Source organism: Rattus norvegicus, chromosome 15 (assembly GCF_036323735.1).
Source record: "Rattus norvegicus strain BN/NHsdMcwi chromosome 15, GRCr8, whole genome shotgun sequence".
In the NCBI taxonomy this organism is placed as follows: Eukaryota; Metazoa; Chordata; class Mammalia; order Rodentia; family Muridae; genus Rattus; species Rattus norvegicus.
Genome location: NC_086033.1, coordinates 3,728,835 through 3,752,902, shown reverse-complemented (window position 1 = coordinate 3,752,902; position 24,068 = coordinate 3,728,835). Strand labels below are relative to the sequence as shown.

Here is a 24,068-nt window from a genome sequence, read left to right as displayed (position 1 = left end):
CGACCAGCAAAAAACTAACTCTGGGCTACGGGTGATGACAACTTAGGTCAGGAAAATCATTCACTCGTCACAGGCGGGAAAGAAACAATTGGTATGACACAATCTTCTAGGAATTGACACAGGGTATGCCACAATAGGGTATGACACAGGGGAAATAGTATATTTCATTGTACAAAAAAAAACAAAACAAAAACAAAAACAAAACACCAATACTGTAAGTATTATCCAGAAACCACCATGAAGCAATTGGAAGCTCTGGATATAACAGACATAGTGAACTCAAGAGACCCAGGAACTCACTCTGGATACAACAGACAGTGAACTCAAGAGACCCAGGAACTCACTCTGGATACGACAGTGAACTCAAGAGACCCAGGAACTCACTCTGGATACAACAGATATAGTGAACTCAAGAGACCCAAGAACTCGTGATACAACAGACATAGTGAACTCAAGAGACCCAAGAACTCTTGACAGATGCTAAGGAAACAGAAATAATAAATACATCTACTAAAGTACCCCACATCCATGTGAGATCACGCATGGCAAGACCGCCTGTGGTGAAGGTAGGATTCACAGGGTGTGAATCCTCATCTAAACATGGCATACAGAGCTGCTAGCCTTTAGCTCATCTAGGAACATGCTGGTGGGGTCATTTTCTAGGTGAGTGTCTGGATATGACAGTGAACAATTATGTTCCAACATAATAAAATCTGACTTCATGAAATTTGCAGGATGTTAAAGTATACTTCAAAAGAAACTTAGGACTTTCCTGTTCTGAAAAAAAAATATGACATAAGAATTTTGTATACTAAACTTAATAGGATAAAACATTGAAGAATGCAAACATGTCACTAATATTTAGCAAAAAATGAGTTCTTATTAACAGCATCAAACATTCCTCTTAACTTTAACAAAGAAAACAATGTGAAGAGGGGATTTAAAAAAAGAGAATCATCAGAGGTTGGAGAGATGGCTCAGTGGTTAAGAGCACTGACTGCTCTTCCAGAGATCCTGAGTTCAAATCCCAGCAAGGACATGGTGGCTCACAACCATCTGTAATGGGATCTGATGCCCTCTTCTGGTGTGTCTGAAGACAGCTACAGTGTACTTGCATATATAAAATAAATAAATCATTAATAAAAAGTAGAGAATTATCTCTATAAAGTAACATGGAACCACAAAATAACATAGAACTTAAATGATGGATGGATATTTTTTCTGACAAAAATTCCAGCCCTTTACTTTTACAGAGACCAAAGAAAGGGCAGATAAACCCAGATGACAGAAAGATGATCTGAAGGAATTAAGACAAGACATGTAACTGAGTGTGAGGGCGAGCACCTTTAATCCCAGCACATAGGGGAAAGGGAAGCATGCAAATCTCCAGAGGCCAACCTGGTCTACATAGTGAGTTCCAGGCCAGTCAGAGCTACATAGTGAGACACTGTAGGAAGGAAGGGAGGGAGGGAGGGAGGGAGGGAGGGAGGGATAGGTGGAAGGTGACAGCAAGACTGGAGGATACTCATACACTAAAACAGAAGAACAAAATATTCATGAACTAAACTTGACACAGGTAGCCTGTGGCCACTTGGAATACATTAGGATTTCTCAAAAACCATAAACATGCCACACACAATGCTTGGCTATTTTAACATCAATATTTACAGTGTGTGTGGGTCTGTGGCTGTGTGGCTGTGTGGCTGTGTGGCTGTGTGGATGTGAGGGTGTGTGGCTGTGTGGCTGTGTGGCTGTGTGGGTGTGTGGGTGTGTGGCTGTGTGGCTGTGTAGGTGTGTGGCTGTGTAGGTGTGTGGCTGTGTACACATTTGGAATCACCTGCCAGAATCACCTGCTGGGCAAACAGCACTTACAATCAAAATGACATGAAGTTAGTTCCCTACAGAACCTGAGTGCCTAAGTCACTATGTTTTCTACTAACTTTAAGAAAATAAATCTGGTCAGATTCAGTAGTGACAACATGAGGAAAATACTAAAGTTATAACATATCTTTAGAATCATGAAGTCCCAAAATATCACCTAGGACCTCCTAAGTGTATCTACCCTTCTATCATAAGCATTTTTTCTGAAGTTCAAGGCAAAAAGATTGAAAAGCAAGTCTCCTTCTGCCCTTAGACATCTTTGGATATGCAGCATAAAGGCTGAGAGCTAACTTTCTTTTCTCTCTGGCTTATAAGATACTAGTTCACATTCTAATAACAACTGTCACTCTGAGAATACAACAAAAGTGTGACAGGTGGTTCTCCAGAGTCCCTCCTAAGTCAATAAATAGTACACAGCCAGACATAGTAGCTCATACCTGCAATCCAGCACTGAGGAGATAAAGGAGGGGGGTCTTACAGTGTGAGACCCCATTTCACATAAATAAATAGTAAAGTTCCAGCCAGTCAGTGCATATGAGAAGTCTCACAAGTTCAATTATCCATTCTTTTTTTTTTTTTTTTTTCGGAGCTGGGGACCGAACCCAGGGCCTTTCGCTTGCTAAGCAAGCGCTCTACCACTGAGCTAAATCCCCAACCCCTCAATTATCCATTCTTAGTACAGATAAAAATTTCTAGTTTCAGGAAATTGCTCTACCCAGAATCTCTTAGCAATATCTGCCTAGCATGGTTTTAATGATCAGACTTCCCTTGAACTTACTGACCAAGCAGACACTATACTGATCTAAAAATGTCATTTATAAAATTAGATAAAATGTTCTTTTGGATGGATTTTTTTGAATGGGTCTCATAGAAAATGTTACAATTAATTTATTAAAGACTTAGAATATTAAAATTATAAAAGGGGCTAGAGAGATGGCTCTGTCGTTATGAGCACTGGGTGGTCTTCCAGGGGATGAGGGTTTAATTTCCAGCACCCACATGGCAGCTCATGGCTGTCTGAAACTCCAGGTACAGGGGATCTGATAACCTCACACACACATGCAGACAAAACACTAATGTACATAAAAATAAATAATCTTTTAAATATTTGTATTTAAAATGACTAGCGTATAATGTTTATTTTTATAATTTCACATATGCATATATTTTGATTATATACTCCTCTCATTATTAATGTTGTTTTGTTACAAGTTATAGTGGTTCTAAATAAAGTGTAGAAAAATGATGTCTTTGGTCCAAATAACTCTTCCCAAGATTCTATCATGGTGGCTAGATAGAACATGGAAACTAGGGGAAAAAGAATCATAATTAAGTGCAAAGCCAGCCTAATACGCAGCAAATTCCAAATCAGCCAGATTAGTATCAGTAACAGAAAACAAAAGACAAATGCCTGACAACAGTGTCAGTGAAGGCCAGCAGTGTAGCTCTACTGGTAACGTGCTTGCCTGGCATACGCAGAGCCCCAGGTTTGACCCCAGCATCAGGTAAAACTGATGTAGTGCATGCCTGTGACCCCAGCACACACAGCAGGGATTCTCAAGAGAATCATCCTCAGCTAAGTAGTGAGTTCAAGGCCAGTCTAGGTTAATCTTGACAACATAAGAAACTATCTAAAACCCTGTGTTCGGTCAACTATTGCATATAATCAATGCAAATTAGAAAATTCAAGACTATTTAGCTTACAACTTCTACTTTTTTTTTTTTTTGAAATATTAAATCTTCCAAATTAGAATCATGAAGCCGCCCCCACAACCAATCTCCACATTTGTAGCTGGAAAGCAGTAGGAACACAACTCCAATTCCCACTGGGCAGAGCTGGTCTTGTCAAGCTCTTAAGCAACAGTCCAAATGTAACCTCTAGGAAGTATTAAGTCTGGCACAGAGTTTAGGATCTTTACTGTCTTGGAATGTCCTTAAAAGGCTCTGTCATTCAACAGGTAACAGAGTAAAAACTCCAGAGTCCTTTCTTTAAAATGAAGAGGGAAAGAATGGGATGGAAGGAACTATTCAAACTTCGTCTTCTTTCCTTGTGGCTTGAAGTCTCCCCCGCCTCCTCTGCCGCCTCGGAAGCCTCCTCTGCCTCCAAAGCCTCCCCGGCCTCTTCCGCCAAATCCGCCTCTTCCGCCTCTGCCACCACCTCTGCCTCCGAAACCTCCTCTGCCTCCACCTCGACCACCAAAGCCACCTTTACCCTTAGGTTTGGCCCAGTCCAAGGTAACTTTGTTTCCATCAATTTCTCCATCTTCCATGGCCTCCTTGGCAGTTTTGGCATCTTCCTCACTATTAAAGTCTACAAAACCAAACCCTTTAGAAGAACCAGTTTCCCGATCAGTTACTATTCTTGCACGAACAGAGCCCTCAAATGATTCTTTTAAGGTCTCTTCAGTGGTATCCTCAGACAGACCTTTGACAAACAGAGTTTTGGATGGCTGACTTCTCGCATTAGGTGATCCCCTGGGTCCTTGCAACTCCAGCCTGATTGTTCTGCCCTCAATTTCCATTTTATTACAGGAATTTAAAGCTTCTTTAGCATCTTCAAATGAAGCAAATTCTATAAATGCATACCCTTTAGATTTGCCATGTGGGTTCTGGGGCACTTTAATAAAGGTTGCTTTCTCGAATACTTCCTGAAGTGTTTCTTCTGTTGCACTGTAGGAAAGGTTACTTAAAACCAAAGTCTTTGATTCACCACTCCAAGTGCTATTCTTTCCAGTTCTCTCTTGCCTTTGTCCTTTCTCTCCAGTGTAGTAGAGTGAAACAGACCGTCCATCAATTTCTGCCCCCTGCTTTTCTTCCAAGTTTTTCTCTGCATCAGCCTCAGACTTAAATTCAATATAAGCAATCCCTTTACTTCTCCCATCCTGGCTGACTAATCTGATCTCCACAGCATCTTCAAACACTTCTTTTAATTCATCCTCAGTGATGTTGAAAGAGAGGTTTTTGGCTAAAAGTGTTCTTGCAGCTCGAACTTTCTTACTATCTCTTCCTTTTGGTTTTTCTAGTTTAATTTCATTGCCAAACACTTTTAAACCAGTGAGCTCCAGGGCCTTTTCTAGGTCTTCAGCAGACTCAAAATCAACATAACCAAATTTCCTATTTGTACCAGTTCTGACATCCACAGCAGCAAGATCATTTTTAGCAAAAAGGTCACTGATGGCAACTTTTAATTCAGCAACAGACTTGGTTAAGGTTTCCAATGAACAGGTTGAAAGGTGTAGTTGGTTCTGAGCCTTCTATTTTCTGTTTCTTGGCTTCAGGGGCTTCTTTCTGCTTGGTCATCTCCTTCTTCCGTTTTCCAGGTGCTGCTTTAACAGGTTCTTCCTCTTCTTCCTCATCCTCATCGTCCTCTTCATCTTCATCCTCTTCATCTTCATCCTCTTCATCTTCATCCTCATCGCGGTCTTCCTTCTTGGCATTCTTACCATTCTTAGCCCCCTTGGCTGGAGTGACAGCTCCCTTTTTACCAGGAGTTGGAACTACTTTGGCTGGTGTAACAGCTTTCTTAGCTGGTGTGGGAACTGCAGCCTTTTTTGTTTGTGAAACAACCACCTTCTTTGCTGGAGTTGTGGTAGCCTTTTTGCCTTTCTTCTGAGGGATGACAACCTCCTCTTCTCCACTGCTGTCATCTTCATCTTCTGACATTTCTTCATCCTCACTATCTTCTTCCACCTCCTTTGGAGGAGGAGCCATTTTCTTGGACTCTCCGTGGGTTTTGCCGGCCTTTGCGAGTTTCACCATGATGGCGGATTACGGCGACGGCGTGTGTAGAGAGCGGGCAGCTCAGAAGAGCTTAGCGGAACCCACGCGAAGACGACTGGAGCGGCAGGTAATGAAGACTCTGGAGCACTTACAACCGCCTGCCAACTATAGCTAGCGTCTGAGGCAAAAAAAAAAAAAAAAAAACTACAACTTCTACTTTAAGCTAAAAAGAAACTAAATTAAATATATAATGATCACACCTAAGCAGTCATGAAAATTCAGACTTCAGGCTTTGTGTGGTGGTGCATGCCTTTAATCCTAACACTTAGGGGGTGAATTCAAGGCCAGCCCTGTCTACAGAGTAAGTTCCAGGGCAACCAGGGCTGTGTCAAGGAAAAGCCCTGTTTCAAAAACAAACAAACAAACAAACAAACAAACAAAAGAATTCAACAGGGGCTGGGGATTTAGCTCAGCGGTAGAGCGCTTACCTAGGAAGCGCAAGGCCCTGGGTTCGGTCCCCAGCTCCGAAAAAAAGAACCAAAAAAAAAAAAAGAATTCAACCTTCATGAACAAAATAATGACCCCAGAATCGTGCCCTGAACTGAGATGGATGTTACAGATTTACTCATCTGAACCAAAAGCACAGGAGACTAACACAGTGATTGGTCAAGGATATGGCACCAACCAAGGACCATCATGTTTCTTTTTCTTTGTGAAATCTCTCTCCCTCTTTCTCCCTCTTCCTCTCTCTCTCTCCCTCCCCCCCTCCTCTCCCCTCCCCTCCTCCCTCCCTCCCTCCCCCACCTCGTCTGTATATAAATACCCAGATTCATTTTACTACCCGCATGAAAATATGAGATAGAGAAGTAGTAGAAAAAAATTGGATGAGAAACCAGGCGTGGTGGTGTACCTTTAATCCCAGCACTCCTTGGAAGGCAGAGAAAGGTGGATCCCTGTCTTTGTGGCCAGCCTGATCTACAAAACAAGTTCCAGGACAGCCAGGACTATACAGAGAGAAACACACACACACACACACACACACACACACACACACACACACACACACTCGGAGGGAGGGAGGGAGGGAGGGAGGAAGGGAGGATAATCAAAGGGGGACTGTGAGATGGTTCAGCAGGTAAAGCCATTTGCCTCAAAGCCTGATGACTTCAGTTCAATCTCCAGCATCCACACTGTAGGACAGAATGGACTCTTGAAAGTTGTCCTCTGACCTCCACAAGTGTCATGGCAAATACACAAAACAAATAAAATTTAATTTTTGAAAATCTAATGGGAAACATTACGAAACAATAAATTTCTTAAACTTAGTTTTAACAATAATAGCTGGTTTCATTAAAAACTGTTTGTTCTTTCAAAAGGGAAATTCAGAATTAGCTTTGGAAGTAAAAGGCAAGCAGAAGCACACTTGAACAGTATCTTATCACAGCAAATACATGCCTTCTGGCAAACTGTCTCAGAGTGGAGCACTAGCTGCACAATAATATTTCAAAGCAAAATAATCACATGCATTTCTGCTATAAACTGCAAAAAGATAATTCAGTAACAAGTTCTTAAGAATTGTCCTAATCACCCAAATCTCCTCATTAGTAGCAAGTTGGCAACCTGTAATGCCAAGAAGCAGCAGCTTCACGGCCTTACCTTGAGCGCACAGAAGATGCAGGAATCGCCCATGCACTTGTGAGATGTGAGCTGCCGAAAGCTGCGGCGGAAGATGTCCAAGTGCCACAAAACCTTCCAAAACAGGGGAAACCCGTTATCCTACAAACGGCCTTGAACTATAAAGTCAAGAACTCAAGCAAACAGGGACTGACTGAAGAAAAAAAAAAAAAAAACTTTATTCTCAGGACAAAAGCTCATTCTTATCATAGTAAAACAAGGCTCAAAATGATGAAGCATCAGGCTTGAGAAAGCTCAGTGGTGAGAGCACAGACTGTTCTTACGGAATCTGGTTCCTAGCACCCACAGAAGACGGCTCCCAGAAACCTAGAACTCCAGCTCCATGGTGTCCAACATCCTTATCCGGCCTCCATAGGCACACTGCATTCTTGCATACAAACCCACACACAAATGCGCGCGCGCACACACACACACACACACACACACACACACACACACACGTGCATAAAACTTGTAGGGGTTGGGGATTTAGCTCAGTGGTAGAGCGCTTGCCTAGCAAGTGCAAGGCCCTGGGATCGGTCCCCAGCTCCGGAAAAAAAGAAAAAAAAAAAAAAAAAACTTGTAAAACATTTTTTAAATCAAAGGAGGAAACTGGGATAAAGTAACTAACAAGAATGACAAATGAACATATTCTAGAAAAGCCATTCATTTGAACAGGAAATAAGTCACCTAGTGAAAACATCCTGTGACAAAAGTCAAATGTGATGTTAAAGAAGAAATTTGGGGATTAAAAGCTGTACAGTTGGACTAAGGGATTCTCCATGTGATAGAACACTTTAGCAAAGGTTCCATGTAAAGGAACAACTCACCAATAAATGGTACAAAATGAATGGTTTCCACAAGAAAAGGATGAAGAGCTTTACATTTGTATTAGAAGTTTGAACCATAATGTAAAAATTTTACCTTTGTGACAATTCCTTTAAGTCAATAGGATAAAAAAGTAATAGTGGGCTGCTAGGTGTGTGACACAAACCTCTAAGAGGCAAGTGGATCTCTGTGTTAAAAAGCTGCATTGGGGCTGGGGATTTAGCTCAGTGGTAGAGCGCTTACCTAGGAAGCGCAAGGCCCTGGGTTCGGTCCCCAGCTCCGAAAAAAAAAAAAAAAAAAAAAAAAAAAGCTGCATTGGGGGCTGGAGAGATGGCTCAGTGGTTAAGAGCACTGACTGCTCTTCCAGAGGTCCTGAGTTCAATTCCCAGCAACCACACGGTGGCTTACAACCATCTGCAAAGAGATCCAACGTCCTCTTCTGGTGTGTCTGAAGACAGCTACACTGTACTTGTATATGATAAATGAATAAATCTTTAAAAAAAAAAAAGCTGCATTGGTTTACATGCCAAGCTCCAGGCCAGCCAGAGCGACAGAGCAAGATCTATCCCCCCCTCTGTCTGTCTGTCTGTCTGTCTCTGTCTGTCTCTGTCTCTCTCTGTCTCTCTCTCTCTGTCTCTCTCTCTCTCTCTGTGTATGTGTGTGTCTCTCTCTGTCTCTCTCTCTCTGTCTCTCTGTCTCTCTCTCTCTCTCTCTCTCTCTCTCTCTCTCTCTCTCTCTCTCTCTCTCAGTAATACCATAGGGCTAAGGAGATGGCTCAGTGGGTAAGAGCGCCCACATAAAAGCTAGGTGCACTCACATGCTCATGATCCTGGTGTTGAGCTCTCTGCCTAGCCAGCCTAACTGAAATGTTAGCTTCAGGTTCCCTGGTTCCCTAAGCAACCTTGTCACAAACATATACAGTACAGAGCAATAGATGACACTAATGTCTCCCCTGGCTCCATGTACACCACACACACACATAAGTAAATAAGCAAACAAACAATGTAATAGCAACAGTTTTGAAAACATTAAATGGGGTTGGGGATGTAGAGATGACCCAGCAATTAAGAACTGGCTACAGAGGGGTTGGGGATTTAGCTCAGCGGTAGAGCGCTTGCCTAGTGAGCGCAAGGCCCTGGGTTCAGTCCCCAGCTCCTAAAAAAAGAAAAGAAAAAAAAAAAAAAAAAAAAAAAAAAAAAAAGAACTGGCTGCAGAGGCCTTACCCAAGTTCTATTCCCACACCCAAAAGACAGATCACCATTGTTTATAATGCCAGTCCCAGGGATCAAACTCCCTCTGGTCTCCACAGGTCTTGTCCCTATGTGGTGCACACACACACAGGAAGGCAAAGCATCCACATATATACAAATGAATTAACAAAAAATGTTTTTAAATAAAATAACCCTAATGTCTAAGAAAGTTTTCCTTGCTAGAAAGAAATGGCACAATACATCAAATAAATAAATAAATGGCCAAGCAGAGGTAGTGCTCACCTTTAATCCCAGCCTAAGAGGCAGAGGCAGTCTGATCTTTGACTTTGAGGCCAGCCTGGTCTACACAGAAAGTTTCAGGATAGCCAGGGCTACACAGGAAAACCCTGTCTTGAAAAACCAAAAAAAAGAGGGGCTGAAGATATAGTTATGTGGTGAAGAGCACTGGCTGCTCGTCCAGAGGACCCAGATTCAATTCCCAGTTCTAGGACTTCTGACACCCTCAGATAGACATACATGCAGGCAAAACACCAATGAATAAAGTATATAGAATACATACACATTATATACAATATACATACATATACATATATACACACACATACATATACACACACACACACACACACACACACACACACATATATATATATATAAAGGAAAAATAATAAAGAGCCAGTTATGGGGTATACACCTTTAATCTGAGAATTTGGGAGGCAGAGGCTGTTAAATCTCGGTGAGTTCAAGGCCAGCCTGGTCTACATAGAGTTCTAGACCAACAGGGATACACGGTGAGATGCTATCTTTAAAAAGGGGGTGGGGGAGATTTGTGTCTGGAAAGATGGTGCAGTACTTAAAAGCATTTGCCACTCCCCCGGAGAACTCAGATTCAATTCCAAGCACCCACATGACAGCTTATAATTTCTGTAATTTAGGAGGCCCCTGGTCTCCAGAGTACCTATACTCACATGCAGACACACATGCCTATACATAGTTTAATAAAAATAATCTTTTGTGAAGAAAACAATAATAAAACTGCTCTGGAAAACCAGGCCACAGCACACCTAGAGTTTCTACCACCTGAAAAACAACATTAGATATCCTTGGAACTGGAGGACGTGCTGGTTGGCCAATCACTTGCTGCACAAGCAGAGGACCAGAGTTCAGATCCTTGGAATCCAGTAAACGTTGGGTGTGCATGGCAGCCCTGACTGTGATCTCAGTGCTAGGTAGGCAGAGGTGGAGGATCGCCAAAGCCGACACTCACATGTGCACCCACACACACACCAGAACACACACACACGCATGAGAGAGAGAGAGAGAGAGAGAGAGAGAGAGAGAGAGAGAGAGACTATTCTCAAGACACATTAATAATTCTTTACCATTCTCTCCAGTTCTATACTAGGTAACTGACATTCAAAAGGATAAAAAGCTTTGCCTAAAACCACACAGATAAACATAAAATATGATCTGGGGAGCCCTCAAGTCTCACATTTGGAAGTCTGCAGACACAGCACTACCAACACGAAGGAGGTGGGCTTACCTGTAGCGCGCTATTGAGGAAGCAGCTGTTTTGCCCTGGCTCATTGCTGAGGCCTTTGCTGGGGGCAATAGACATTGAGCTCCGAGGTGCAAACATTCCTTGAACGCTACCTCGGCCTCCAGAAAAGTAATTTCTTTTCCAAGACATTATTGTTCACATTAGCCCAAAAGTGGGGGAAAGGAGGCTTTATATCTTTTTGGCAAGGGACCTGTGTCTTTTGCAGTCCTCAAACATCACATCTGTAAACTCAGGGAATTCAGGTGTCTCCTTAGAGCCAGGTGCCAAAGCTGCCCTTCACCCGCCCACTGTTCAAAATGTAACTAGGCACACGACCAATGTAGAGACGTCCTTAAGTCCTGCTTCCTTCTCTGTTGCTGAAACTGCCTCCCTAAAGTCCTGGTGGGACAGACGGAATCTTCAAGACAACAGCGTCCGGGACCAAGCAAGCTTGTTCTTCAGCCCTCTTTATAGTGCTTCTGGAGGACTGAAGACTGAAGGAAGGCGCAGGAACCCAAGGCACTCCTCATCCCCTTGGTGCCGTGGCTCACCATCTTCTAGAGACAAGCTCTAACCAGCGGAGACGTCGTCTGGGTCCTTTCTCGGTAGGACTGCTGCTGCTGTTTCGCTACACCACCTTTCAGCTGTATTCCAAGTTCCTTCTCTCCTCTCTACCAGACCTTCAGAAAGCCTCTTCTCTTTTCTTCTGAGACCAGAATAGCCAGCTGTGCCTGAGAGCTTTAACAGAAAGAAAAAAAATCAAAAGCTTACATCATTTAATGACTCTACTGGCTTTCCACAGTTCTGCCAAGATCAACGTTGCCTCACCTCTCAGTATAAACTTGAAACCTTGACAAACAATGCAGAGAGAGAGAGGGTGTGGGGGTGGGGGGTGACCAGAAACAAAAAAGGGAAATGCCAAAAAAAAAAGTAAAAAAGAAATGCGGACAGCTTCACTTTCATGGAAAACTTCTCTTAAATTTTAAAGATGAAAGCTGAACTGGACTAAAATAAAAGTCAAGCACAAACTTTCCAGAATGAAGCCAAGAAAGAACAAAAACAACAAAATCACTGAGACAGCAAACACCAAGCAAGGAAGCCTGTCTTCTGGGTGTTGGTATTAAAGCACGTTTTTGAAGGCGCCGTCCATGCACGATTATGGAATCCTAGTTACAGGTGGGAAGTGCATCAGCAGTCTGGACTCCATTCTGGCGAAATGAGGCTCCATCCCAGAGAATCCCTAGTGGTCACTAGACCACATGTCCTCAATATCCAGTCCTTTCTGTCTTATCTGTTGCCTTGTTTGACTGATTTGATTAATTAATATTTTGCCAGAGGAGCAGATAAATAATTTGAGTTATAAATCACTTAATCTTGAAATTATCTACAGGGGCACAGAACAAGAGGTCATCCACTGACCAATCTTTGGCTTCAACTAACCAAAATGTCTGTGAGGCAACAGTGAGTATTATCAAGTCAAATAGCTTCCCTCAGGAAGCACCTGAGAGACAGGGTCTCACCATGCTGGCCTGAACTCTCTATGTAGACCTAGCTCGCCTCAAACTCAGAGCACTAGGCTTAAAGGTGTGTGTCAACCTTGTCCAGCACAACTTTCAGGAGTCAGTTCCCTCCTTCCGTCAGGTAATTTCTCGGTACCAAACCCAGGTCATTAGGTTAGGCAGCAAATGCCTTACCCTCTGAGTCATCTCAATGATTCACACGTCTATTGAGATGGGGTCTTAATGTGTAGTCCTAGCTGGTCTGGAACTTACTTCCTTCTGTGAGCTCAAACCTGCAGCAACCCTCCTCCCTGTCACAGTGCTCACATGATACACAGTGTAACCACACCTGGCCCAAGTGCTGAATTTCACATCTCAAGCCTCCCTTTAAAATCCACACACACACACACACACACACACACACACACACACACACACACACACACAAAGATGGGCCAGGTGTCGGAGCAGGCGCCACTATCCCAGTGTCCAAGAGGCAAGGCAGAGATTTACGTCTGAGGTCAGCTGAGCCTAAAGCAAGACTATCTCAAAAAAGTTATACAAATTAAAAAGAAAATGCTCAAAAGGCTGAGTGTGGTGACATAATCTCAGCACTCAGGAGCAGGGGCAGGCAGCTCTCTGGGAGATAAAGGCCAACATGGTCCACATAGTGAGGTCAGCGAGGGTTACATAGTGAGACCCTGCCTAAAACAAAAAGCAAACAACAACAACAACAATTAAAATCAGCAGGAGAGGCATGGTGAGCTCCAGAACAGCCTGGACTACATATCAAAACCCTGCTTCAATCAAACAAACAAAAAGAAAAATTCTTTGAGGTTTTAATCATTATTTGAAGACTAGATCTGATGGTGTCCTCAGTGTGTCCAGTAGAAAAGCTGAGGCACAGGAATATTAATTGATTGCATAAGACTATCCTTCCCCTTCTCTACATTCCTGAGTTATTTATAATCTTCAGAATGCACACGCCACAATTAAAGTATTGAGTTATATGTTATAGTCATTCTATTTACTATGTTCTTATTATTTTCCTTTTGTCTCATACAGTATCAGTCATGTATCATGTGACTACATAAGCTAGAACACTGTCTAGTATCCAGTGTATGGTGACGCTACACGACACCCTTTATCTGATCTTCACAATAGCCATCAGGTAGACACAAGTACTTCAGCTTTACAGAAAACAAACAGGGACTTAAAGACGTCAACTCGCCTAACTGGTATGTGGCAGAGCTGGAATTGAGTGGCTGTAATATTTGTCACTTAATTATGTATCTTATCACAGTATCCCCAAAGTCCCCATCATAAAGACTATCAGCATCTATTGTTTGTTGATTAATGGAGAACCAGGAGGAACCCACATCTCCAACAAGACTGTAAGACCCTTACTTCTCCACAAATCCCTCGTGAGCACTACACTCAAGGCCACTAAGCACCTTCCGACAAGCCGTGCAGCATTCCTTCAGCTCAACTGCTGCAAAGGAATGACAAGCGCCAACCCTCCACTTGGCTCACAGCAGAAGGAACTTGGCAGGCAGGCGGGGTTCAATATCCACGTGAGGCACTCACTGAAGCCCTGCCTGCCCTAGGACACATGCCCAAGCACAGAGAGCAAAGGAAAGACAGACAGTGGCAGAAAGGATTCATAGGCTCTGAATGGCAGCATTATGTAGGGAAAGCAGTAAGCTCTCACACTAGTTAGGTATGTCAGAAACTAAAGGCACGACCAAAAAACAACAAAGGCAAGAAAGGCAAACACTGATGGCAAAGACATTCCACTCCAAAGGAAATGCTTGCTCTAGGTCTAGCACTAACTCATATCACCGTTCTCTGGTATTGTCTACTGAAGGTACACCAGAATAGAAATGCTATTTCTAGCTGCAGGACCCTAATAATGTTTTTAAAGATAAAAAACTTTAGGCAATACTGAATTACTTCAGTATTAAAGAACATTATGTCTGCCACTCATTCTCAAAGGGCTCAGAAAGCAAAGAATATGCATACACAAACACATACAAACAGAATACATAGGTAAAAAACACAGAACATGTTAACAACAGATGCTTCTCACTGAAGAGCACGGGAATGCCAGGCTAGGGAAACACCTCAGTTGGCAGAGTCTGCCTACCATGCATAAGCTGGGACCCATCCCTAATGCTGCCTAAGTAACATGCCTATAACCCAGGCACTTGAGAGGCAGAGGCAGAAAGGTCAGGAAAGTCATCCTTAACTACATAGAAAATTTTAGGCCAGACTGGACGACGTGAGATCCTATTTCAAAAAAAAAAACCATGTATGAAAACAGTGTATGAGATTTCATCTTACTATTTCTTATAACTTCTCTGTAAACTTTATATTTAAGTTAAGAAAAAAAGGCTGGCAATCTCAAAATTAGAGGGAAAAGACAATCACAACAAATACAGTTGTGAGGATCTGGGGGGGATGGCTGAGTCTGAGAAGTGCTGGCAGCATCAGGACCTGAGTTTGGTCCCCAGCACCAGGGAGAAGGGGACAGACAGACAAGAGTACACACCCCTGGGCCGTCCTAACTGACTCGTCGCTCAAAGACAAGGTGGACCAGCAGCTGAGGATGGCTCCTGAGCACCAGAAGACGTGTTAAGAGAGTATGATGTCATCACAGGACGGGTGCAGTGACCCAGCCCACAGAGGCCTCGGCTAGAGCAGAGGAGGAGGACAGCGCTCTACTTCCATTCCTATACCTTTGTGTTTAATTCATTTTAGGTTTAATTCCAGGCAGATTATCCAGGACAGGACCCTGAACTTCATCCTCTGAGTCTGTAGAGCAAAGTTAGCATCTACTTCACGAAGTGACTGAGACGATGCAGCAGCATGACAATGAAGGATTGACTCAGTAAGAGGTGAGCTGTGACTCCTGTGAGTCAGACTCCAACGCTGAACCAACACTGAGCCTCTGCCTCTCACAATCATTATTCTGCAGGTCACGGTGGTCACAGAGACCCCATCACCACCCCATCCCATATCCTTCACGTTAGGTATTTCTAAACACAGACCTCAGTACATGGAGCTGTTACTCTATAGAGTTGTAGATAATATTTATGAAATGAAATCACTGCAGGTTCAGTTGAAATAGAAAATGCAACTATAATTACCATTCCAGAATCTTATAAAATCCTGATTCTCTAAATAAGTCACTAAAATCCATCAGAAACAAGATATAGGTGACCCTTAAAAAAAACTTATAAACAGAATCAAATATTTATTTCCTTCTAACTCAAGCTTGACAATACAGATAAGTATCTACAGCCATCTCTAAAGGCCAACTGTTTGTTGCTTATAGGCTGGCTATCAGAAACTCCCGAGTGAACAGTTACCTCACTGAACAATATCCTGAGGGCTGAACTTTGGTATCAAATTAGTCCATCATGTACAAAAGGAACAATTAAAATGTTACATACAGAAAATCATGTTTTCATAAGAAGCTAGCTGTCACTGTCAAGGAACTTGTCTGAAGCCAGCTAAAAAGAGAATAAACAGAGCAGAAAACATGTTTCGCTTTGTTATAGGCAGAGAGGCATAGGCAGGCTACTTGGCTCCTTTCTGTAAAGCCTCACAGTTCCCAGAACTTTCCCAACCCTGATGGAAGACAGTTAAGTACAAAGAGGAGCATACTGGACTAGGTTTACAGCTCAGTAGGTAATAGAGTTTGCTCTGCAAACCTAAGGATCTGAGTGTGAATGACCAGCACCTACCTAAAAAAGCCAGGCATGGCCTCACAAGCCTGAAATCCCAGCATCAAGCAGCAGAGACAGACAGATCCCACGAATTCAACAGCCAGCCAACCAGCTAGTCTAGCCAAAACACCAAACAATTCTTACCGCTGAGTTCTATCCCAGAACCCACGAGATTAAATTGTCCTCTGACCTCTACTAGGGCACCAAGACAAATGCATACCCAGACATACATACACACATGCAATACATTAAAGATCTTTTCTAAAAGTGCAGGTTCAGCTTGGTGCACACCTTTGATCCCAGCACTTGGGAGGCAGAGGCAAGCTAATTGAGTTTAAAGCCAGTGTAGTCTACAGAGTGAGTTCTAGGACAGCCATGACTACAGAGAAACCCTGTATGGGGAAAAAAAAATGTAGGCTCTACACTAGGTGAGGTAGCGTAAGCTTTGTAATACTAGCACCTGTGACAGAGGAAAATTAGGAGTTCAAGGTCGTCCTCACCTATACTGCAAGTCCAAGCTCAGCCTGGGCTATGTGAGGTCTCTTCACCCCCCCATACACAAGTATATAATATTATATATGTGTGTGTATATTCAAAAAAATAATACATACAAAACACTTAAAGAGTTCAGGTTTAAAAAAAAGTAGTTCCGGGGTTGGGGATTTAGCTCAGTGGTAGAGCGCTTGCCTAGCAAGTGCAAGGCCCTGGGTTTGGCCCCCGGCTCCGAAAAAAAAGAAAAAGAAGTAGTTCTGGGCTGGAGAGATGGCTCAGTGGTTAAGAGCACTGTCTGCTCTTCCAGAGGTCCTGAGTTCAATTCCCAGTAAACACATGGTGGCTCACAACCATCTGTAATCAGGTCTGGTACCCTCTTCTGGCCTGCAGGCATACATGCAGGCAGAAAGCTGTATGACGCATACATAATAAATAAATAAATGTTAAAAAAAAAAAAAGAAAAAGTAGTTCCATAAATAATAGCTATGGCTGTCTCACACACACCTGTAATAGCTATGGCTGTCTCACACACACACCTGTAATAGCTATGGCTGTCTCACACACACCTCTAAGAAAAAAAATCCCAAGAAAGTGGGGCACGGTGGCACATGCCTGTAATCTCAGTACTTACGAGTTAGAAGCAAGAAGATAACTGTAAATTCAAGGCCAGCCTGATGTACCATAGCAAGATCCAAACAGGGCTATACAGCAAGACCCTACCTAATAACCCCACCCCAAAAAAAGCATTTTTAATTACTCTGCAGATGTGCCCAGTGTTTTGCTGGACTGTTCTCTTCCCACACCCATCTTCCCAGTGCTCCTACCTAATGCCAGCATCACTTAGAGGCAGCAACTCACTCTGACAGGGTCTAATGATGGCCACACCTTATAAAGAGCAGTCACTTAGATTCAGTCACTCTCTTGGGGCCAATTGGGAGAGTAAGATCAGTGGGAGAGGAGGAGGGCAGGGTGAATATGATCAAAACACATCATACGCGTGTATCAAAGTGTCATAATGAAACCCATTAATGTGTGATTAACATATACTAATAAAAATTTTTCCCAGGACTGGGGCATACACTTTTAATCTCAGCACTCAAGAGAAAGAGGCAGGTGGATCTCTGGGAGTTTGAGATCAGCCTGGTCTGCATAGAGAGTTCCACGGCAGCCAGAGCTATATAACAGAGAGGCCCTTTCTAAAAATATAAAAACATAAAATGTTTTACACATATTTTAAAACATGTATATTGAATAATGTATAGTTATTTATTAAGTTAATTTAATATAATTTAATATAAATTATTAAATATTTATGTTTAGTAATTTATAAATATCTTTTAAATGTTTATAAAAATTTATTTTTAATTACTTCCTACAGGTTCTCTTTTTAAAATGTAGACAGCATATAGGATTTCTCCCTCCCAGAACCTCATTAATTAGGTTGTACAAGTATAACCTTCACAGTGCTTTATTAGAATATAATTAAAAAGCTACAGATGCTTAATACTTCTTGAAGAAAAGTTAATGAATTGGGCAATGGTGGTGCATGCCTTTTACCCCAAGACTCAGGAGGCAGAGACAGTTGAATCAAGGCCAGCCTGGTCTACTGAGTGAGTTCCAGGACAGCCAGGGCTACAAAGAGAAACCCTATGCATGTGTTTGACAAAATCCTGTAAAACAAACCAAACTTTTTCCTGGCTAGAGGTAATTCAGTGACAGATATGACCAATCAACTCGTTAGCTCTTCCCCAGGCTCCAACCTAAATCATATCTTATGTTGCCAACAAGTCTATGGAGGAAAGATATTCTGGCCAGTAAGACAAACACCATGTTCTTTCCTAACCACACTGCCAATAGTAGCAAACGAGAAACAGGTTGAAAGAAGAGAGTTTCAGGCAATTTATTTGGCCACTGGAAAGCAAAAAAATAAAAATTTACCCCATATAACCTCTGGTTAAATCGCTAAGAACCAAAGATGTTTTATCTTTCCTAATTTTTTAAATCACTGAGGAATGCTTTTATAATTTAGATACTTGACTACAACAATGAATTCTTTTACAAACCTAGGTTATTTTGCACAATAATGAGAATATAATGGCAGTGTCAACAAGAGGAAAATAGGAGAGGAAGCCAATGAGAGCAGCAGCCTGACTCATGTCCGTCATGAGAACACTGGCACGGAATGGTACAAGCAACTTCAGTGTGAGAAAGCAAGCAAGCACATGACTGGGAAGGAAGGTGACAGAGAATACAAAGCAAGAATCAGAAAGAGCACAAACAAAGCTCTCTTCAGTGAGAACAGTCACAACCGGGAGATATGGAAATCTACCCTAAAAAGTCTTTCAGATTCTCAAAACTCTAGCATTTGAGTCAGTTCAAATGTTAACCCCACCACTTACAAGGAGTGGGAGTGGCCTTCCATAGTGGCTCTTTCACTGTAAAATTGGAATAATGGTAGCAACTACTTAAGTGAACATCCCTGGACACAGCATGTCCTTAGCTCTTTTTTTTTTTTTTTTCATTTTTATGTCCTTAGCTCTTGAAAAGTGGGGTCATTTTCCTCATACTGCAAGGGGGCAAGGGGAAGAGGACAGAGAGAAGGTCTACTTATGCGTGATAAGGAAAAATACTAACAGGGTTGTAGTGGGAATTAGAAATATATGGTTCTATTTAGCATAGAACTGAGGAGATCAAGAAATTATTATTGTACAAGTACAACCTCCACTTGAAAAGCACACTCAAAGCAACAAAATCTCAGTAAATGCTCCCCACATTGCTAGTAGCACTTCTACAGAACCCGAAGCTTTTCAGGAATTTAAATGCAAGTACACACGCGCACACACACATACACACACACACACACACACAGACATAGACTCACACACACATACACACACACACACACACACACACACGCACACACAGACACGCACACACATATGCTCATGCATGCATCCCACTACTTCTTAGACAAAGGTCAAAATATACAATACAAGGAAATAATCACATTATGAAATACCATTCAAGTGGCATTAGAATGACCTGAGCATCAAATATAAAACATTTTATTTTCAAAGGATCAAAATAGCTCACATCCGAAGGAACAGGTCTAGTTTCTGAATCTAACTTCCTCGGGTTCTCTCTAGAAGGAAGGGTCTGCCACTCTAAAATACTTCTTGAATACAAACCACTTCCCAGAATGACAACGTACTGCCAAAGTCTAAAGGAATTTTACCAAGAACATTCTAGTGATGGAAAAGGAAAATCTCTCTGCTTCTGGAAATAATGTTATTGCACAAGTTAGCCACGAAACAGGCCCTCTGCTACTCCCTTAAGCCTTGTACTGAGTTTGAAAAATAGACACAAAGAGTACAAGCTTCTAACTAATAATTTACCGGAAGTCAGAGCACTGAACCTACACTCTTGAAACCTGTAAACCTTCCCTTTAATTCTAACAAGTGCATATATATGCATGCATGCATGCATGTATGTATGATGTATGTATGCATGTTATGTCAGAGGAGGAAAATAAAATCTCCAAATTCAATATCTGGTTGGGGAAAGGGCAGAAAAAAGACAACATAAAAAGTCTCCTGAAAATTGAGTTCAAAACTCAATTCCAAAATTAACAATTATGGGGGGAGGGTGTGGACTGGAATAACTTCACAAACACTAAAACACTACCCAATCATTGTATCCTCCCTCTACACAACTTTAATATAACTACAATGCTTACCAGACAACCCATTCGAGCTCAGCAAAAAACTTCAGCACTCACAAGGGCATTTGTGGGGCAAGTGGCACAGGAGTGGAACAGAGGCAAGGGTACAGAGGGAGGAGACAGAGTAACAATGGGAAACTGTTCATCTAACCACAAAGGCACAGAACAGGATATCAGGGGTAAAACAATTTTTTTGCCAACTACCAAGAGCAATTCATTGAGAAGCTAAACTGAAGGAACTAACCATTCAGGACAGACTTCACTGGAGGCTTTTAACAACTATGAGGCTGCTTTCTCCAAAGGCATTCCCGAACACAAGGTCATCAAAACACAGGGTTTGCAGGGGGGGCAGCTGCTTCCAAAGGGCTGGTCCTAAAAGAACCCTTTATGTGGTGTCTGTGAGAAGACACCTTTGCAGTGCCCTAGAGAATCACCAAAACAATGCTGCCTGAATCAGTTCAAAATCCCAAGACTATCCGCAGTGAAACCATTTTAATGGGCAAAAGTCTTCTGTCTTAAACATTAAAATGGGCCACGCTAAAAGAAATTAGGGAATTCTGTGAATTTAAATTCTTTTAAAACGACCTGAATCTAAAGGCTGTTCCAGCTAAGATCTTCACACCTCTTTAGGGAGCTGCGGCTGGGTGCCCCCCGAACCATGGCATCAGTCAAACAGAGCTGGCCTCTGCAGGCAGGGCATAGAGGCCCAGGGGCCAGCAGGCAGGCTTCTATGTGTCACTCTGCTATTAAACAGCTTTACTGAAACCAGTTGCTTTATTAAGCAACTGAGGAAAACTCAATCAGCAAAATTCTTGCCATTTATGAAAGTTGGCTATATTTCTATACCTTGAGAGAAAATACTTGAGGTCACTAAAACAAGATTTAATTAAAGTTTATTGGTAAAATTAAGCAACTATGGACACTGCCCAAAACTAATTAAGCTTACATTTTAATAATATGCTTAAAGTAAAGTAGTCCTTTGGCAGCACAGCAAGTACCAAGTTTAAGAGAAAAAGATCCTGCTTCTCCTGCTCACTGTTGGCGTTCTGACCAGGTCTTCTCATTCCTAGTGCCAAGGCACGGAAGCACGGCAAAAGCGCACACTTCTACTACCAGTGCTAAACCGGAAAGCTGCCTACAGTGCATTTGTTCTTTTCTCTACAAGAAAATACCTGACAAAGCAAATTGAGAAAAACTACTTTGGCTCACAGCAGGAAAGGCTTAGCTGAAGAAGCATGGACAACAGTCACACTGCAGTGGTCAGTCACCAGAAGCAGAGCAGAGAATGGGCAAACTTTTATCTCAATCCAGACCCCTAAGGCATGGTGCTGCCCACATTCAGAGTGGTACTGCCTTTTTTTTTTTTTTTTTTTTCTTTTTTCTTTTTTCTTTTTTTCGGAGCTGGGGACCGAACCCAGGACCTTGCGCTTGCTAGGCAAGCGCTCTACCACTGAGCTAAATCCCCAACCCTGTGGTACTGCCTTTTAAACCTTTCTGAAAACACTTTCATAGACATACCTTTAGGTGTGCAATTCCAATGGTAATTCTAAATCCACACAGGTTGACAATGAAGATTAAATATTAGAGGTTGGAGAGATGGCTCAGTGGTTAAGAACCCTGGCTGCTCTTCCAGAGGACCTGGGTTCAATCCCTAGCACATAGATGGCAGCTCACAACCATCTGTAATTCCATTCTCAGGGGACCTGACGTTCTCTTCTAACCTGTACAAGTAGTGCACTCAGTTCATACACATACACATATAAGCTAAACATCTATGCACCTGAAATTAAAGTAAAGATTAATTTTAAAAACATATTAACTATCAGGAATATAAAAGGTAGCCCTCCAAAGTCATTATGACATAGTATAGAGCCCAGCATGGTGACACACACCTTTAATCCCAGCACTTCGAGTCCAGCTAACATAGTGAGACCCTGTGTCCATTTATTTAAAAATGGTATAGAAGCAGGAGAGATGGCTCTGTGAGAGCACTGACTGTCCTTCCAGAGGTCCTGAGTTCAAATCCCAGCAACCACATGGTGGCTCACAACCCTCTGTAATAAGATCTGGTGCCCTCTTCTGGTGTGCCTGAAGTACAATGTACTTATAGATAAAAATGGTACAGAGCTGCAGCTGGGGGCGTAGGTCCTGCCCTTGACATGAAGAACCTGAGGTCAATGCTCAGAACAGAACACTAACAACTCCGGAAGGGCACTGACCCTGCAGGGCATTTCCATCCCCTCAAGAGATCTAGTGGAACTGCCTAGTGGATTTGCCTAGCGGGGTTTAGTAGGTTTTTTCCTTACAGTTTTTCTTTCGTCTTTGTTTCTAATGTTCATAAAACCAATCCCCTCTGCTTGCCTCATGTAAACTCTAGATTGAAGAGCTGCCTGCAGCCACCCAGATGGCTCAGGCACAGTCGTTAGTCACACAAGTTGGATAACCTGTGTTACAGTGAAGTCAATCTTAACACTCAGTGATGAGGAGGAGGAGGATGTTTTTAATTGAAGTGTTGTTTGATTCTAGAGTTACAAAAAGAAGACAAAATCTTTAAACTGCTGTGATTCTTGTCTACTGAAAGAAGATACGCAAGTGACAAAAAAAAAAGAGTAAAATTAGATAAACTTAATTTCATCAAAATTAAAGCTTGGGACTGAAGAGAGAGCTCCACAGTTAAAGTGCACACTATTCCTACAGAGGGCCCAAGTTTCTTACAGCCACCGTTAACTCTAAGCCTAGACATCAATGCCCAACCTGTGGGCCTTCATCTCTTTGGGAATTGCATATCAGATATTCTGCATATCAGATATTTGCACTATGATTCCTAACAGCAGCAAAATTACAGTTATGAACTAGCAATGGAACAATTTTATACAATTTTACTGTTGAGGTAACTACAACATTAGGTATTAAAGTGTTGCAGCATTCGGTGGATAATCACTGCTCTAGTGGATCTGACACCCTCTTGTGGCCTCCAAGGGAACCTGCACTAGCTCACATATAGCCCATACACACACACACACACACACACACACACACACACACACACACACACACACGCATGCAAAATTAAAAATAAGAAACTCTTTAAAATTAGAACTATTAAAAAAAAATTTTTTAAAAAAAAGGGTTGGGGATTTAGCTCAGTGGTAGAGCGCTTGCCCTGGGTTCAGTCCCCAGCTCAGAAAAAAAAGAAAAGAAAAAAAAATTTTAAAAAATTAAAAAAAAATAGAACTATTAAGGTGGTCAGAATGGAATATACCTTTAATTCCAGCACTTAGAAGGCAAAAGGCAAGGCAAGAAGATCTCTTGAGTTCAAGACCAGCCCAGTCACACATTGAGTACCAGGACAGCCAGGCCTACATCAAGAGACCTTGTCTCAAAATAAATAGTTGGATATATGGATACTTAGCTACATTAAAAAAAGATACATAGAAAAATGAGTGGATGAATAAATAAATAAATTTGTCAAATAAAAATAGTATATTCATAAAATAAATATTTTCTAGTCACTATAGAAATGCTACAAAAATGAGCCTATTAAGTGAAAGAATGAACCTTACTAAGTGAAGAACCCAATCTACACATTACAGACTGCACTTACACGAAGTATCCAGAATAGACCAGTACACACACACACACACACACACACACACACACACACACACACACAGATTATTCCTGGTTGTCTCAAGCAGTCTGAGTGTGTTAAGGAGACAAGCTGCTAATAATATGTGCAGTATTTCATTGTACAGAAGTGCAATCATTTTA

At 42.0% G+C, this 24,068-nt stretch overlaps 1 protein-coding gene and 1 pseudogene across 29 annotated transcripts in view; both read right to left on the bottom strand.

The window, feature by feature from the left end:
• The window catches only part of Usp54 (ubiquitin specific peptidase 54), a 100,923-nt gene that overhangs the window by 54,033 nt on the left and 22,822 nt on the right, over positions 1-24,068 (bottom strand). For 17 of the 29 annotated variants that reach the window (XM_063274518.1, XM_063274535.1, XM_063274515.1 and 14 more), the window contains 2 exons: positions 10,858-11,592; positions 7,258-7,350 (listed from right to left, as the gene is read on the bottom strand). In XM_063274518.1, the coding sequence (XP_063130588.1) occupies positions 7,258-7,350; positions 10,858-11,004 (240 nt within the window). In that variant the 5' untranslated portion in view covers positions 11,005-11,592. Of the gene's footprint in view, positions 1-7,257; positions 7,351-10,857; positions 11,593-11,682; positions 16,683-17,400; positions 17,424-20,312; positions 23,966-24,068 lie in introns of those variants that run through there. The other 12 variants (XM_017599770.3, XM_063274539.1, XM_039093573.2 and 9 more) reach the window with 6 other exon arrangements.
• On the bottom strand, positions 3,782-5,492 carry Ncl-ps1 (nucleolin, pseudogene 1; annotated as a pseudogene).